The following is a 16,744-nucleotide window of genomic DNA, read 5'->3' as shown; positions in this document are numbered from 1 at the left end:
AGAATGGTTATATTTTACCTGATAAAATTAGGATTTCTTTATGAAGAAGACTTTTCTTAAACTCTAGATGGACCAACGACTACAAAACACGATAAGACATTTGATTTTATCATATAATAAAACAATGCAGTTTATCTTAGATAGGATGTATTTCAAGTGATAATACCTTCTCTTTACGTAACAGTCCATGTACCCGATTTCTGAGACTAGTTAGGTGATGACTCTCATTCTATTTTTTCACTAATAATAAATAAAAAAAATTTTGTCTCCTCATATTTACCATATTTTTTAGACAATATAAAAATTTAAGGGTAGATGTTTTTACCTTGATGTTATATATATGTGACAGATATCTAAAATACCTATGCTAACTTTTTAAAATTAATTATTATTTTATTATGATTAAATAGGACAATGCCCTTGAAAAAAAAGAAAAATGATAAAAAAAAAATTCAACTTGAAAATACATTAATAACACCAAAATATATGGCATTGTGATTTAAAGGGCTTTTTAGTAATCCACTTGTATACTAAAGTTCAAAAGATTGACATCACCCCTAATGCCTATCTAAATAAGGCTACATTTGATTAGACTGAGTGGAAAAACATATAGTTTATTGTTGTAATCCACAGCAAAACAAGTGTTCCTATCTCTTCGGTTTTAGTATATTTTGTTATAGTTATGGCCAGCGTGGACCCAACATCATCTTTTTTTTTTTGCCGGAAATGAGGTTCCGAAGTGAATTATTGAAAGAGCAGTGACTTTGAAAAACAAGACGCCTCCACTAAGTATGCTGATCCCCTGAATTATCCCTTTCTGCCGTCATAATCATATCCCAACAACAGCAAAATTCAATCACAATATCCTGATGGGCAACAATCACTTGCAAAAAGTTCTTTTGTCCATGGCAGTTCCTTTCCCTAATTCATTGAGCAAGACTTGCCTGTGAAAAATCACAATACCACTAGCAGCATAACTGAAGTTTTTGCTTGACACACACCAACACCTTCCATGCATTTGTTAAAACTTTGAGCTGATTTGGGGTAAACCTGAGGCCTGTCGAATCGTTTTTAGACGGCTTCCAGCATAATGGATTCGCAAAAGTACGGAAGTTAGCATTCGTGGCTATAGACGGCGAGGCTGATGAATTTGGACTCACATGTGTAACACATACAATAATAGTCTTTCGAAGAGTCCCATATTATATTGAGCATCCTGACAGAAAACAAGACATCTGGATGAAAATCATTTACTTCTAGTTAAAATATTCAGATTGAATTGAAGATAGCAGACTCTTTCAACACATGAAGAAATCGCATAGTAGCTAAAATCTTCAAAGACTAATTCATGAGTTCTGGATCCCTACTTAAATTCTCATGCTTATCTGCAACTCTACAATCACTATAAATAAGAGTTCCTGTAACCATAAATTCCCATCAAAAACTTACTTCATCAGTACTAGTTTATCAGTTTCTCTCAAACAACTTCGAAGAATCAGAATGGCTAATCGCATTTTGGTTATTTCAACTTTCATATCCATTTCCTTTTCCATGGTCGCTTCCTTTGAGCCTAGTCCATTGCAAGATTTCTGCGTTGCCGATCCTACTAGCTCAGGTCAGGATTTTACTGATACTGCAGTAACTTTAATTGCATAAAATTTAGTTACAGTAATGTTTGTGCTTCTGCTATTCCAAAAACATCAAAATGTTATGCAATGTCTATTACGTTTTTCTTGGTATGCAGCAAGAGTTAATGGCCTAGCTTGCTTGGACTCAAACATGGTACAAGCCAACCACTTCTCCTTCAGCGGCCTCCATATTCCAGGAAACACATCAAATGCCCTTGGCTCAGCAGTTACACCGGCCTTTGTAGGACAAATACCTGGACTCAACACCCTTGGAATCTCGATGGCCCGCATTGACTATGCACCATGGGGCCTGATCCCTCCTCACTCACACCCTCGCGCTACTGAGATTCTCACCGTCTTGGAAGGCAGACTCCTTGTTGGCTTCGTGACTTCTAACCCTGATAACAGGCTCATCACCAAGGTCCTTGAAAAGGGTGATGTGTTTGTGTTTCCAATTGGACTCGTTCACTTCCAGAGAAATGTTGGCCTCGGAAGTGCTTTCTCGATCTCTTCCTTGAGCAGCCAAAACCCCGGTGTTGTTCTCGTTGCTAATACCCTATTTGGATCTACTCCAAGCATTCCAAATGATATTCTAGCCAAGGCTTTCCAGGTGGACAAGTCCGTAGTTGTGAAACTTCAAGCTCAATTCTAGACTGTCATGGATCCTGAACGGAAGAAGATCTCCTCCTTTCTTACCATTATGTTCGTCTAGTCACCATTTATTCTAATTTTTACAATTTATTTACAAAATGTTCGCAAGATTTCCACAAAGTTCGCCAGAATTTATAGTTTGCTTATATGCTGCTGCCTTCTGAGTTTGATCGCCAAAATGGAAGTCTGCAAAAATTTCTTCCAGTCATATACTAAGTATGCCGTAATATAAATGAGAAAACAAGAGATCAATCAGTCATTCCTGACTGAAAGGCAACTTCATTCCTCAAGGTCCAATTAGTCCAACTGGTCACAAATGGCCATGAACAGTAGAAAGAATAAACCTTACCATTCTGCTGACAATAAACCTTACCATTCTGCAGACACGTTTAGTTAGGACAAATTTTCACTCTAAAATCATTTCATATACATATTTATCCGTTTGTTTTCGTCTTCATCTTGCAGCTAAATATTTAGATGGTAATTGGTCATTATTTCAAGATAAATGATATAAATGCAATAAATTATTTTATTTTGATTCAAACCTGGACCACCACCTTTTTTTTTTTTTTTTTTTTGCCATAAATGAGAATCCGAAGTGAATTATTGAAATGGCTGACTTTAGACAACAGTGGTACACTCCGCTGCAGGCTGAGAATTTTTTTCTCTTAATTTTTTTTAAAAAAATATTGAGCGTGAAGTTGTTTTTGTTATTATTATTAAATTCAATCAAATTATTTAATTTTAAAATTTATGAACTAAGCTTTTTTATTTAAATCTGTTTTTGAATTAAATCATGTAAGAATTAATTTAAAATTAATTATTTAATTTAAAAATTAATAAATAATTTGAATAATTAATAAAAAATATGACATAACTTAAAATAAATTTTAAAATGATTTTTTTTTATATTAAAAAGATATCAGATTAGATCGATCTTGTCATTTTGTGACTTGAGTCATGAATTTTAATAAATTTGATAACTTTACTATTTTTATAAATTATTTTTATTTAATTTTATGATAACATTTTATGCTTTTAAAATTATATAACAACCCTAAAAAAGATATTTATTTGAAATCATGATAATCATATAGAAATTAAAACAAAAATCATAAATTTTATTTTTCAACCAATCTAATATTAAATAAAAGTGAAATAAAAAGACAATTAAAAAAATTAAAAGACCAAAAACTTAAAAAAAAATATTAGGTTTGATGGGTAAATCCACTAAATCTGTAAATTAGGTAACCCGAATTAATATATCAAACCCACAAACTGGATAATAGACTCTATTGGGATTAATATTTTTTTCTTCTAAACTATTGTTTATTTAAATATATGATAATAAAAATAAACAATCATAAAATTGAGAATCAAACCAATATTGAGATTTTTTTTAAATTATAATAACCTCATAAAACAAAGAATAAAATTATAAAAGTAAATTTATAAAAAAAGAAGAAGTTAAATTCGTCATATACGTCAACAGGTCAATGAACTTTCTAAAATTTAATAATATATTTTTTAATTATTTTTTAATTATATAATAAAAAAAATAGACGACCATATAATTGAGTGCAATTAAAAAATAAAAAAGTATCCAACTAAACTCGAAAACAGAAATAACTAGAATTATCTCGTCAAACTTTCAAACTGATGTATTAACTTTATAAAGTTTAATAAAAAAAATTTAAAAAATTATTTTTTTTAAAATAAATCATACCACAATGATGAGATTTTTTTCATTGCCATATATATATATATATATATATATATATATATATAAACAAGGAGTGAATTTTAAAAAAAAAACCAATCAATAATCAAGAAAAAAAAATTCATAATGCTAGAAAAAAAGAGAAGAAAAAACCAACACTGCTGTGAATTATTATTGTAATTGATATTGCTAATGGGTGTAGGAAACTTTTAGCTTTATTGATAACAAGACACCACCACTACTATGCTAATCCACGAAACTAGCTGACAGCTCTTTCTACTGTCATAGTCCTATCCCAACAACAGCAAAAACCAATCACAATATCCTAATGTGCAACAATAACTTGCAAAAAATTCTCTTGTCCCTCAAAACAAAAGCTCTTAACATCAAATTTCTTGATCAAATCCTCACCCAAACCATCACAACTGGCTTCACTTATTCCACCCCAACATGGAACTGCCTTATTAGAGCCTATTCTAGAAGCCCCACCACACCCATCAAAGCCATTCTTGTCTACAACTTCTTCATTAAAACATGCTCAACCAGACCTGATAACTACACCTACCCATGTCTACTCAAGGCCTGTTCACGTTTGTTTACTGATTCTAATGGCAAACAAGTGCATACCCATGTGATAAAAACTGGCCTAGATTCTGACATTTACGTCCAAAATGCTCTTGTCTATTTTTATGGCTCTGTGGGCAACTCAACTGCTGCTTGCTTTCTGTTTGATAGAATGCCTGAAAGAGATGTTGCAAGCTGGAATTCTCTGATGGGCATTTATAATACCAATAATTCATTCACTGAAGTGATGGTTTTGTTCAAAAAGTTGATGTGTGGATGTGTTAAAGCTGATAAGATCAGTTTGGTGATTGTATTGTCAGCTTGTGCACAGGCACAAATGGAGGGTCTAGAGTATGGAAGGTCAGTCCATGGCTATGTAATAAAAGTGGGGTTTGGATGTTTTTTGAATGTGGATAATGCGTTGTTGAGTTTTTACATTAAATGCAAAGAAATTGATGAAGCGTCGAAAATGTTTGATGAATTTGTCCATGAAGGAGATGTTGTCTCGTATACGATTTTGATCAATGCTTATGTTGAGATGGGGCTGATAGATTTGGCTCGCGATGTCTTTGATGAGATTGTTGATAAAGATCGTGTTTTGTGGAACTTGATGGTTCATGCGTATGTTAAGGCTGAGTGTCCGAATGAGGCGTTGGACCTTTTTGAGAAAATGGATAGTGCGGGGGTGATACCAGATGAAAATACGATGGTTAGTGTTCTTTTAGCTTGTGCTAGCATATCGGACCTGCAGCGTGCTCGGCTTCTTCATCGGTTCATTAACCGGAATAGCAATGTAAGACAGGATGTTTTTCTGAAAACAGCCCTGATTACTATGTATTCGAAGTGTGGGAGCGTGGAGGAGGCCTTGGTTACCTTTTATAAGATGGAATACACAGATGTTTTTACTTGGACTGCAATGATTGAAGGGCTTGCAAACAATGGATATGGGAATGAAGCTTTGAGCATGTTTAATCGGATGGAAAACCAAGGAATTAGGCCGAATGAAGCCACGCTTGTTTCAGTGTTAACAGCTTGCATCCATTCTGGGTTGGTTAAAGAAGGTTGCCAATTATTCAAAAGTATGGTCAGTGATTACAAAATGCAACTGAAGATTGAGCACTTTGGCTGTCTAATTGATCTACTAAGTAGAGCGGGACTTTTGCATCAGGCAGAAGAGTTCATTCAGTTGCTGCTACCTGAGGAAAGGCTCATAGCTTATAAAACTTTGCTGAGTGCTTGCATGAAGTATTCAGAATTTGATTTCGGAAAGAAGGTTGCAAATGAAACGTCGAAGTTGAGTTCTAAAAGCCATGAAACTCGTATCCTGCTATCCAACTTCTATGCCCTGGCAGGTCAATGGGCTCAGGTTGCAGAGACTAGAAAAATCATAAAAGAATTTGACACAAGAAAGGCGCCTGGCATGAGTTTTGTGGATGTAAAACCATGATGTGAAGTTGTGAATGTTACTTGCATTGAGTGGTTGATAGATGGAAGAACACAACTCCATTCCTTCCCTGTATTTAAGCAATAGATCTATGTTTTCATGTGGATACAGTGTGTAGAAGCAGGACATTTCGTTGAAGAAAAACTGATGTTTATAACTTCAAGTTCAGTCCTTAACTTTTATCAGATTGCAACACATTGTGAATCTACTAGAGCAACTGGTAATTCTAAAGCTCAAGACGAGAAAATTTGGATGAAAATGTTCACAGAAACGCTGAACGACCTCAAACACGTGCATTGACAGTTCTTTTGCAGTATAGATAATGCTTAATGCACCTGAGCTGAACATTTCTATGGGTCTTCTAGCAGTTGAGAGAGCTAAAATTACAGACCTGATGAAGCTTCTTAAAATGAAATAAAACCAAGACGTGTATGCAGAAAATTTCCACCAACTAAGCATTGAAAGTATTTATGAATCTTGATTCTGTGTCTGTAAATTTACAGTTCAGGATACAACACCTCAAGTTGGAATCCCAACAAAAAGGTTGTGATTGCTCACCAGACTGAGCATCTTTTATACAGTTTGAACGCTTGAAGAACACTTTCCCCAGAAGCAAAAACTGCAAAAATAAATTGTAAAAACCAAGAAAGACCCTTTTTGAACAAAAGATCACCAAAGATCCTAGCTTGAAATTGAAGCAGGGGACCTATTAATAGGCTCATTTACACATCTATATCTTGCAACCAATTTTATCATCAAACATGATGCAAGTGTAAGCACAAGGGATAGACTCCGACCTCCTACAAGTCCAGCAAGCGCAACAAAAATGAGAATCAGGTAATCTGAACTGCCCTTTTTTTCGGTTTTCCCCTTTTCGACTACAACCACTTCCATTTTAGCCTGCCATCCAGTGCTAGAACTAGAAATTCCCTGATAGGGTTCTTTTCCTTTTCTCTCATTTATTTCCTCTTCTTCTTCTTCTTCTTCTTCTTCTAGCAACTCTGATAGCAAAACTTTGCCTTTGTTTTCAAACCCTTGTTTATCACCATCTTCTAGCCCTTCAATTCTCCCCTCATCGTCTCCCCAACAGCTAGATGATTCACTACCAAAATCTGGTTCCTTTTCATTATTCTTCTTTGCCTTCTTTACAGCGCGCAACTTCTTGGGCACTAATTTCTGTATAATCTTTCTTCTGATCTTACAGTTTCGGCTCTTCTCTTTTTCACATACCAAAACTCCACTTCTATCTTCCTCTATCTCCAATATCCTGATCTTTTTCCCATCACAACTGAGTAAATCCATTCTTGATTCGGCTCCCCTATTTTCTTCGACTGGCACAATCATATCAAAATTAAATTCTACAGCTTGAATTTCCTCAGTCTCAATCAAATCACATGAATCAACCCCACTAACAGCTTCTTCTTGATCTATTTCTTGAATGGTCAATCCTTTACTCGAATCTTCACATTTCCTTACCCCTTTCAACATAAAAAATGATGAGGAAACCCTTTCGACAAAAGGTTCTAAGACTAGCTCTACAGTCAAACATGGTTTCAAGAAACACAACACATGTTTCCCAACATATTCAAGAAAAATGAGCACAAAAGCAGACATTGTTATCCCAACAACAAGCCCTTTAGTACTTAAACCCAAAACCAACACCAAAAACATCTTCAAAACCACAAATAACAAACGTTTCTCTTTCTCACCCCAACATTTCTTATCAGTAACCGTAACATTATCAACATCATCAACACCTTCAACTACAGGCAATAACTGACTCACCAATTCACAAGCATCAAAACTTTCCACATTCTCCAAATTCTGAATAGGCTCTGGTACATCCACCAAATCTCGAGTACTTGATAAAGGAATTGGATCAGAGATTACAAGTTCCTCCTCCACCTCTTGCAACTGTTGTTGTCTCCTCTTTTTCTTCTTGGCAGTTAGTTTCTTTAACCTTTCACGGTTCTTGTGAAAGAGATCAATAAGAGAAGTAGGGAAACCAGTCTCAACAACAAGAGAATTCCCTCTTTTTGGTGACTGAAGATCTGCCACAAGACGTGAAAATCTTGAAACTCTGCTCTTTTTCCATGGCAAAGGCATGTTGGGTTTAGAAAAGATTGGATTTTGAAGGATGCCCAGATGGGGATTTTCACTAAAAGTGAAGAATTCGAAGAGAATAAGTGTGTTCTAGTTCTCTTATAGGCATCCTATGAAAGTCTTTATTTTTCTGAACAAGGGAAAGAAACCCAGGGGGATTATAAGTTATAACTACAAGAGAGACAAAAGCAAGTGAGAGAAAAGGATAGTGAGAGGAAACGCGGTGGAAAATGTTAAGAAATTACTGTGCTGGCGCGTGTGTACTGTTGAACTTCAAAGATTGTTGTTTCTTTTGTGTTGTTCCATGAGCGGCGATTTTGGAGTTTTGGAGGGTTTGTGCCTTGTATTTACGTGTGTAATAAGAGGCTGCTACAGGGGAGAATAAACCTCGACAAGCGGATTTGTTATAATTATTTTTATGGTGTTGGGTAATGTGCAGTAGGTGTTTTTAAAAATATATTAAAATATTTTTAAAAATTTTTATATTAGTATATTTAAAAAATAAAAAATATATTAATTTAATATTTTAAAAAATATATATTTTTGAAAATCTTCTAAAAATAGAAGTTACTGTACTCTTCCATCAAGTTAATCAAACTTAATTTTCCATCTATTTAGGTTTGGACTAATTGATAACTTGTCAATTTAATATCTAATTTAGATCAATTTTGTTTTTGAATCACTCACGGACTTGATATTGTTAGATCTAAATGACTCAATCAATGATTGTTATTTAAATTTTTATTAAAAACAACATAATTTTATTTAAAAAAAATATCCCAAACAACATTGTTTTATTTATTTACTTATTTATTAATAAATATGGGTTAACTAGCTTAATTAATGACCCAAACCTTTTGCTAAATTTAGTTTATTTTTGTAATTTTAATTATAAATTATATTTTTTAATAAACTTGGATAAACTAACTCAATTAATGGCTCAAACATCACGATGGTTGGTAGTTATTTGCTAAATTTAGTTAATTTTTATAACTCTGTTCTTGAAATTCATTGTTTACCTATTCTAAAACCTTTTTTTAAAAAACAAAAGTGCTTTGAACGGTTACCATTGATTGTTTAACTTCTTTTTTTTAATAATCAATCTTTATTGTTTAGAGTGTGTTTTGTAATATGGTATATAGTATTTTTATTTGAAAATATATTATAAAGTATTTTTTATAATTATTTTTATTTTTAATATTAATACATTAAAAATTAAAAAATTAATATTTTTTAATATAAATATATTTTTAAAACACACGAGTGATACTAGCAAACATGTACCTGTCCCACTAAGAAAATAAGTCAAATTAAGACTTAAAAATCTATTAAAAAATTATGGAGATTCAAATCTTAGAAATGAAGGGTCTAAAATTAGGAATATGATAAGGAATAACTTGTGTCAGTGATGCAAGGCAAGACGTAGACTTCATACATGATATGATATGAAGAAAAAGAAAGTATTCTTGTAATTTAAAAATTAAAAAATCTTGTAATATCAAAAAATTAATTTAAAATATTTTAAAAAAATAAATAATCATTTAGATTTATTTGAGAATATAATTATAATTCTTTTTAAAAGTATTTTTCATACTAAAATACATTTAAATAATATTTTTTATTTTTTAAAAAATTATTTTTGAGATTAGGATATAAAACTTATTTAAAATATTTAAAAATAATAATTTTTAATAAAAAAAAATAACTTTTTCAAGAACACGGCACGCGGTTCCTGAACGTTACAAATTAATCCAAAAATTATAAATTATGGAGCCCAGCGTCCTCGGCCATCAATCAATCCAAGCCGCCCCAGTAGGTGAAGATCTGATCCACATTTAACACGATTAGTTCCTATCAATGGATCCATACTAGGATATTTCCTAAATGGGACCCAAATCCCATTCTGATTAGAATCAATGGTGGAAGAATCAATGATGAGATAGAACAAAGCGGGAATTTTTTGGATATTAGATGGGAGTTGATAGATCCAGTGGGATTGGATTTAGTTGGATGGATTTGGTTATGTAATTATATTTAATTTAATTTTTTATATTTTATAAATTATAAACTTAATTAATTTAATGTTTTTAGATTTAAGTGGGTTGGAGATTTCATGTTGGACTACCTTTTTATGTGAATATTACATATATTCACGGATTAAACTTGTATTATTGTTTTTCATGGGTCACATTTAAAAAGGGATCTCTAGCATATAATTTAGATACCATAACACCTTCCAATAATAATAGATCTAATTTCTATATCTTATTAAATTCTAGTTACCTTCTTCTTCTCTTCAATAAAAAAGATAAATTACTTTTTTACATAAAAAAATCTAACATAAAGCTTGGCATCAAAATAAAATAAGATATATTTATAATAAAAAATATTAAACTAATATATTTTTAATCAATGGTAAAAAATATTAAAAAAAATTTAATATATAGTTTACTATCAATATCAAAAATCTAATTTTTTCCACCGAGTGGTATTATACATGTCATTTAAATAAAATAAATATCACACACTTGTTGATGTATAATAGCTTTTCTCATTAAAAAATATAAAAATATATAAAAATAATAAAATATACTTTATAATCTTGATAATTATATAAAATACTTATATGAAATTATAAAAATACACGTAAATGCAAAGTTTATTTTCTTATTTTTCTTTAGGTTAAAGAAATATTTTTAATATATATATAAATATTTTTTTAAAAAAAAAATTCTATTCCAATAGCTCAACAATGTTTTGACCACGGGGCAAATAACTATTTTTGCTATTAAGAAGCAAGTGGATATTTCTAAATTTGATTTGAGAGGATATTTTTGTCGTGTTGGAAAATTTAAAAAAATTATAAACACTCTTGTAAATTTTTTAATGATTAATAGGTAAGTAAAAAAAACCTCAATCCTGAGGACTTCATTTTTTTCATTAAAATTACCATGATAATTTCAATAAATGGTGTCTCGAGCTGCAATGAAACACGCAAGGATTTTGGAGTTTTTGTTAATAATACAAAAATATGGTTTTACAAACGCCCCTAGTTTTTTGAAAAGTGGAAAAGTACATGGGAAATGCCGAGTAATGGGAGATGGGCACGCCCTCGAGGGAGAATTGGAGAAGGTGGGGAGAGACAAGGCATGCCCCAGTCACTCATGGAGGCAGCCAGCAGCAGTCTAGTGGGGCTTTTGTCATATTATAAAAAGAACACAAAAGATGCAAGCGTGAAACCGAAGTTAAAAATGAGAAGCACATGGTATTCATTATGCTTGACTCACTCCCTTCTGCTCCTTCTGCTTGCTTTCTCTGTACTAAAACGTGCTCTTTGAAACCTGTTCACAGCTGTGGAACATGCTCCTCTACCACTGTTGCTTCTCAAGAAATACAATCAAACATGGAATGGTAATGTAACACTGATTCAAATCATATGTTGTTCCTGTTAATCCGAGTTGTTTTAGGTTGGAAAATAAAAATATCGTTTGTTTTTTTAAACTGAACAATGGTGGTATATATAACCAAAAAAACCCGGTCTTGGATCGGTCTTGTATCAGACTCTAGATCAATACATCACCAAATTAATTCACGAGCTGGATTTTGTAAATGGGGATCAAAAAAATATAAAGGATCCTTAAACAAATTATTCAAAGCTAGTAATGTTTGAATAAAATCCAGGGTTTAATCAGGTTATTTCGTCAGCTAAATTAGGGGACATGAAACTCATGGCATGTGCTATAGATGCACTGTTTATTGATGATAAATTGCTAATATTCTAGCACTTCTCTCAAATTTCTTTGAGAAAAGATTGAACCTCACAGCAGTGGTGGGAGCTGACCTGAGATTTTCATCTATCATCCTAAGGCTCGATCCCCTAGGCCAGGCCTAGTCCATTGATAAATGCTACCCCACTTGTTCTTGTTCATCATCTTTTACCTGGGATTTGGCCCAAATTAGTCACTCTTGAAGAACATTATACAATAATCCAACACAATCTGTGTATGGGGCCATTATAAACTACTAGGCCCAACCAAGCTTTCTGTATCAGAAAAAAGTTCTATCCATGTCCTCACACGAATTTGCTCAATTGTGATTTGCTGATCTAATGATTTCTTCTCGGTGCTGCCTTACTCTGCTCTCTCCAAGCAAGCTTGATCATGAATTGGTGGGGTTGCCTGGATTCTTCATTGTTTCTCGGTGAGTGATTAATATAAAAGCCTTCGTGATTGAGATTGAAGCATGGAAAGCTTGAGAAAGTGAGAAGTAAGGCCTCATTGGCTAGTGAACACATTTGTGGCTAGTGAACACATGATGTTAGAGATTAGAGTGTGGATTTATCTTTCCCAAAAAAAGAAAGGACGAGGAAATCAATTGTGGGAACTTGGTCAATTCACTTATATATATATTAGTTTACTTCATTGCTTAGAGTTTATGCTTGCCCACTCACAATAAATTGTGGAAACTATAGGAATTGTATGCTATATATATCATTATTTTAAAACCTGGGGAGTTGACATGGGGTAGAGTTGATATCAAAAATAAATAAAAAGGTTTGATTTGATGATAAAAAAACATTAAAAAATAAAAATAATATTATTTTAATCAAAAAACTAAAAACAAATAGGATAACATGTTAATGACCTAATTAGTAAATTAAAAGGGTGTTTAAGATAATAATTGTTTTTTAAAATATTTTTTACTTAAAAATATATTAAAATAATATATATTTTTTAAAAAATTATTTTTAATTTTAACACATCAAAATTATATATATATATATTTTTTAAATTTAACAAAACTCTGATTGAAACTCCCCAAAACACTTCCCAAGTAACTAATATATATCCCCCGACATATACCGTTTAAATTAAAAAACAGAGCTGGTATGTTTGAGGTACAGAAAACTAACATTTAAAGATAATAACTCAAAAGTACAAATGAGATTTATTATGTAAAAAAAGAGAGGTACAAATGGGATTGCATTCACTTTAAAAAGATTCTCTTTATAAGAAATCATTATTTTCAGTGTCACATGTTACCTTCTCAAAATAATAATAATAATAATAATATATCACATATTACCTCCTCAAAAAAAAAAAAAAAAAAAATAATAATAACATCACCTACTAACACACAAAACATCAATCTCATAACCAATACTCTTTTGTAATATTCATGGGGAAAGTTTAGTATTTTAATATTTATTAAACTTTTAATTTTAAATTTTAATCTAATTATCATGAATCAGCTATGTATATATCATGAATAATTCATTTATAAATCTTGAAATTGAAAATTCTAATTATTACAACAATCAATCAATCAAACCTTGTCTTAAAAAAACATCCTACACTAAAATAAAGATTAAAGACAAAATAGTTGATGCCATGATATGTCTAGACTTCTAAAGGGATAAACTTGGAAGACAAAACCCCCCAAACACCAAGAGATTCCTTACATCAGACTCTGACATTACAATACAACTCACTTACAACAAAAAAACAATTGTTTTTTTTTTTTTTTTTCAAAAGGTTCTCGAATAAGCAACCATTAAAATCAACCCAAACGCAAAGACATAAAGAACCCTCCTTTATATCCTTCTTTCCCCTGAAGATCCACCAAGAACACCAAAGCCCCATTTCTGAGACCTGAAAAAGGTCCAAACTTTGGTGCCAAAATGAGAGAAATTCTTCACATTCAAGGAGGTCAATGTGGGAACCAAATTGGGGCCAAGTTTTGGGAGGTGATCTGTGATGAGCATGGGATTGATCAAACAGGGAAATACAGTGGAGACTCGGATCTTCAATTGGAGAGAATCAATGTGTATTACAATGAAGCAAGTGGTGGAAGATATGTGCCACGTGCTGTTCTTATGGATCTTGAACCTGGTACTATGGATTCACTCAGATCTGGTCCTTACGGACAGATTTTTAGGCCTGATAACTTTGTTTTTGGCCAATCCGGTGCTGGTAATAACTGGGCTAAAGGGCATTATACTGAAGGAGCTGAATTGATTGACTCTGTTCTTGATGTTGTCCGGAAAGAAGCTGAGAATTGTGATTGCTTGCAAGGTAAATTGTTTTAAAGATTTCTTTGTTCGGTGTTTTTGTGATGTTTTGAATAAGGGGTTTTCTTTCTTTTGATTGGATCTTCATGGTTTTTGATTGTTTTGTGAGAACGTTGAACGGTTTGATTGGATCTGACGTTCGATTCAGGTTTATAGAGGTTTTTCTTTGTTTGCGAAATTTGCTGTTGATATTTTATTAAATGAAAATGGGGGGCTTTTCTTTATCATGTTTAGTTTTCCTGGGAAATTTGCTGGATCTTTAATCATACTTAGATTGGATATTTAGGGGTAAATTTTTTATGCTTTATGCTGGTGCCTCCATTTCTTTTGTGCTTTCGTGGTTTTCAATGGCGTTTAAGTTGTAATGCTGGACCGAATCCTGTTTTCTGCTTCAGCTGACTGCTCCATATGCTATGCTAGTTCTGAATTTTTTCAGCTGGAAACTTGTGTTTTCAATTTTCACTTCTGAGAACAGATAACGAGAAAATTATCTTCCTGTACGTGAAGTAGCTCAAATGTTCTTTATATACTCAAGTGTGGTTCGACGCCTTCAGTTGCAAGTTTAGTTTCTGTCTTTTTCATGATTGTGGTTTTTGCTTGCAATTTTTCGCGTTCCTCTTAATGTATGGTCATTTAATTGCTGAGCTATTATTGTTATTAGGTTTCGAACTGCCCTTGCTTATTGATGCTACAGTTTTAGTTTTCCTGCCTGTTTCAAGCTTCATTTAATAAATTTGGTGGAACAGGATTTCAAGTTTGCCATTCTTTGGGTGGAGGCACTGGTTCTGGCATGGGAACTCTTCTTATCTCTAAAATCCGGGAGGAGTATCCTGACCGCATGATGTTGACATTTTCTGTTTTCCCTTCTCCTAAGGTATCTGACACTGTTGTTGAGCCATACAACGCGACCCTTTCCGTCCACCAGCTCGTGGAAAATGCTGATGAATGTATGGTTTTGGACAATGAAGCTTTGTATGACATCTGCTTCCGCACTCTCAAGCTCGCTACCCCCACTTGTAAGTTAATTGAAACTGCTCTCCTTGAACTGAAAAACATAATTTAAAGATGTTAAATCTGGTATTAATTAAAGGAACCATTTAGCTTTTCCTCCCAGAAAATTGAAAATGAATATTGAGAAGGGCAACAATAATAAAATGCTTACTTCTAAGTTGGCTTCTCCCTAGTTGTTCTCATTGGTGGTTGCCAAAAAATTAACTGCCCGTGACCTAGTTCTAATATTTTGAAGCAACATGATCTGACTCTGGTACCATGTTTTTGTTTTTCCATGTACCAGTTGGTGATCTTAACCACCTCATTTCTGCTACCATGAGTGGTGTCACATGCTGCCTTCGCTTCCCTGGACAGCTGAACTCTGACCTCCGAAAGCTTGCAGTTAACCTTATCCCATTCCCTCGCCTTCATTTCTTCATGGTTGGATTTGCACCCTTGACATCAAGAGGATCACAGCAATACCGTGCTCTGACTGTGCCTGAACTAACCCAGCAAATGTGGGATGCCAAGAACATGATGTGTGCTGCCGACCCACGTCATGGCCGCTACCTAACTGCTTCGGCCATGTTCCGTGGTAAGATGAGCACGAAAGAGGTCGATGAACAAATGATAAATGTCCTGATCAAGAACTCTTCATACTTTGTTGAATGGATCCCCAACAATGTTAAGTCCAGTGTCTGTGACATCCCACCTAGAGGTCTTAGGATGGCATCCACTTTCATTGGCAATTCAACTTCAATCCAGGAGATGTTCAGGCGTGTCAGTGAGCAATTCACAGCTATGTTCAGGCGGAAAGCTTTCTTGCACTGGTACACTGGTGAGGGTATGGATGAGATGGAATTCACCGAGGCTGAGAGTAACATGAATGATCTGGTAGCTGAGTACCAGCAATACCAGGATGCAACTGCTGATGACGAGGAGTACGAGGAGGAGGAAGAAGAGGAAATGGGTGCTTAAGATAGCTTGAAATTCTTGTCGGCATGTCTGAAGTTTGTATTTTATTTGCTCTATTTAAGTGAGTGATTATGTTTCTGTTGTTAGGGGGTCAAATTAGATTGACCTGTTGATGTGAATGAGTTGTGGGTCCTTGTATTGTATTGGAGAATGGTTTTTGGTGACTGCTTTTGTTTTTAATCTTGATTGATGAATGATTGTATGTAGTGGGTGGATGTTGGGTAATACTAATCGAGCATAGTCCAATTTTTTCTAATGTAAAAAAGAAGCAGCCTGGGTGACAATTCAAGGAAATCCAAGTTAACTTCACTGACTCATGATTGAGATATTAAATTGAAATAATCTGTAAAAAAAGAAAAAAGAAATTCCAAAGTTTAAGGTCTAAGAGCAGCTCCAACGGACGAGCTATATAGAGAGCTAAAACTATTTTGCCTATTTATTACAGAGAGTTAAAACTATTTTGCCTATTTATTTGTATCTGTTCATGTTCCAACAGGTAAGCTAAACAAATAGCTATTTTAGCTATTTGTTTTGTTAACAGCCATTTCTATATTTAACTGTAGAAATGGCTAAAACAATAGCCGTTGGCCAATGGCTAA

The 16,744-nt window shown here is 33.3% G+C and overlaps 4 protein-coding genes across 4 annotated transcripts; 3 read left to right on the top strand and 1 right to left on the bottom strand.

Annotated features, from left to right (window-relative positions):
- The first annotated feature begins 1,203 nt into the window (after positions 1-1,203).
- LOC105135891 (putative germin-like protein 2-1) lies at positions 1,204-2,427 on the top strand. Its single transcript, XM_011040970.1, has 2 exons — positions 1,204-1,615; positions 1,745-2,427. Exons 1-2 carry the CDS (start codon positions 1,378-1,380, stop codon positions 2,278-2,280), a joined length of 774 nt encoding a protein of 257 aa, XP_011039272.1. The 5' UTR covers positions 1,204-1,377; the 3' UTR covers positions 2,281-2,427.
- Positions 2,428-4,231: 1,804 nt separating this feature from the next.
- On the top strand, positions 4,232-6,278 carry LOC105135890 (putative pentatricopeptide repeat-containing protein At3g15930). Its single transcript, XM_011040969.1, has one exon. The coding sequence runs from the start codon at positions 4,328-4,330 to the stop codon at positions 6,008-6,010; it is 1,683 nt and encodes a 560-aa protein (XP_011039271.1). The 5' UTR covers positions 4,232-4,327; the 3' UTR covers positions 6,011-6,278.
- Positions 6,279-6,440: 162 nt separating this feature from the next.
- Positions 6,441-8,385, bottom strand: LOC105135889 (uncharacterized). Its single transcript, XM_011040968.1, has one exon. The coding sequence runs from the start codon at positions 8,111-8,113 to the stop codon at positions 6,689-6,691; it is 1,425 nt and encodes a 474-aa protein (XP_011039270.1). The 5' UTR covers positions 8,114-8,385; the 3' UTR covers positions 6,441-6,688.
- Positions 8,386-13,643: 5,258 nt separating this feature from the next.
- Positions 13,644-16,391, top strand: LOC105135888 (tubulin beta chain-like). The gene is made up of 3 exons (XM_011040967.1): positions 13,644-14,184; positions 14,927-15,196; positions 15,475-16,391. Exons 1-3 carry the CDS (start codon positions 13,791-13,793, stop codon positions 16,146-16,148), a joined length of 1,338 nt encoding a protein of 445 aa, XP_011039269.1. The 5' UTR covers positions 13,644-13,790; the 3' UTR covers positions 16,149-16,391.
- The last annotated feature ends 353 nt before the right edge of the window (positions 16,392-16,744 follow it).

The sequence above is a fragment of the Populus euphratica genome, unplaced genomic scaffold (assembly GCF_000495115.2).
Source record: "Populus euphratica unplaced genomic scaffold, PopEup_1.0 scaffold155.1, whole genome shotgun sequence".
NCBI classification, from domain to species: Eukaryota; Viridiplantae; Streptophyta; class Magnoliopsida; order Malpighiales; family Salicaceae; genus Populus; species Populus euphratica.
This window is presented reverse-complemented; position numbering and strand designations above follow the sequence as displayed.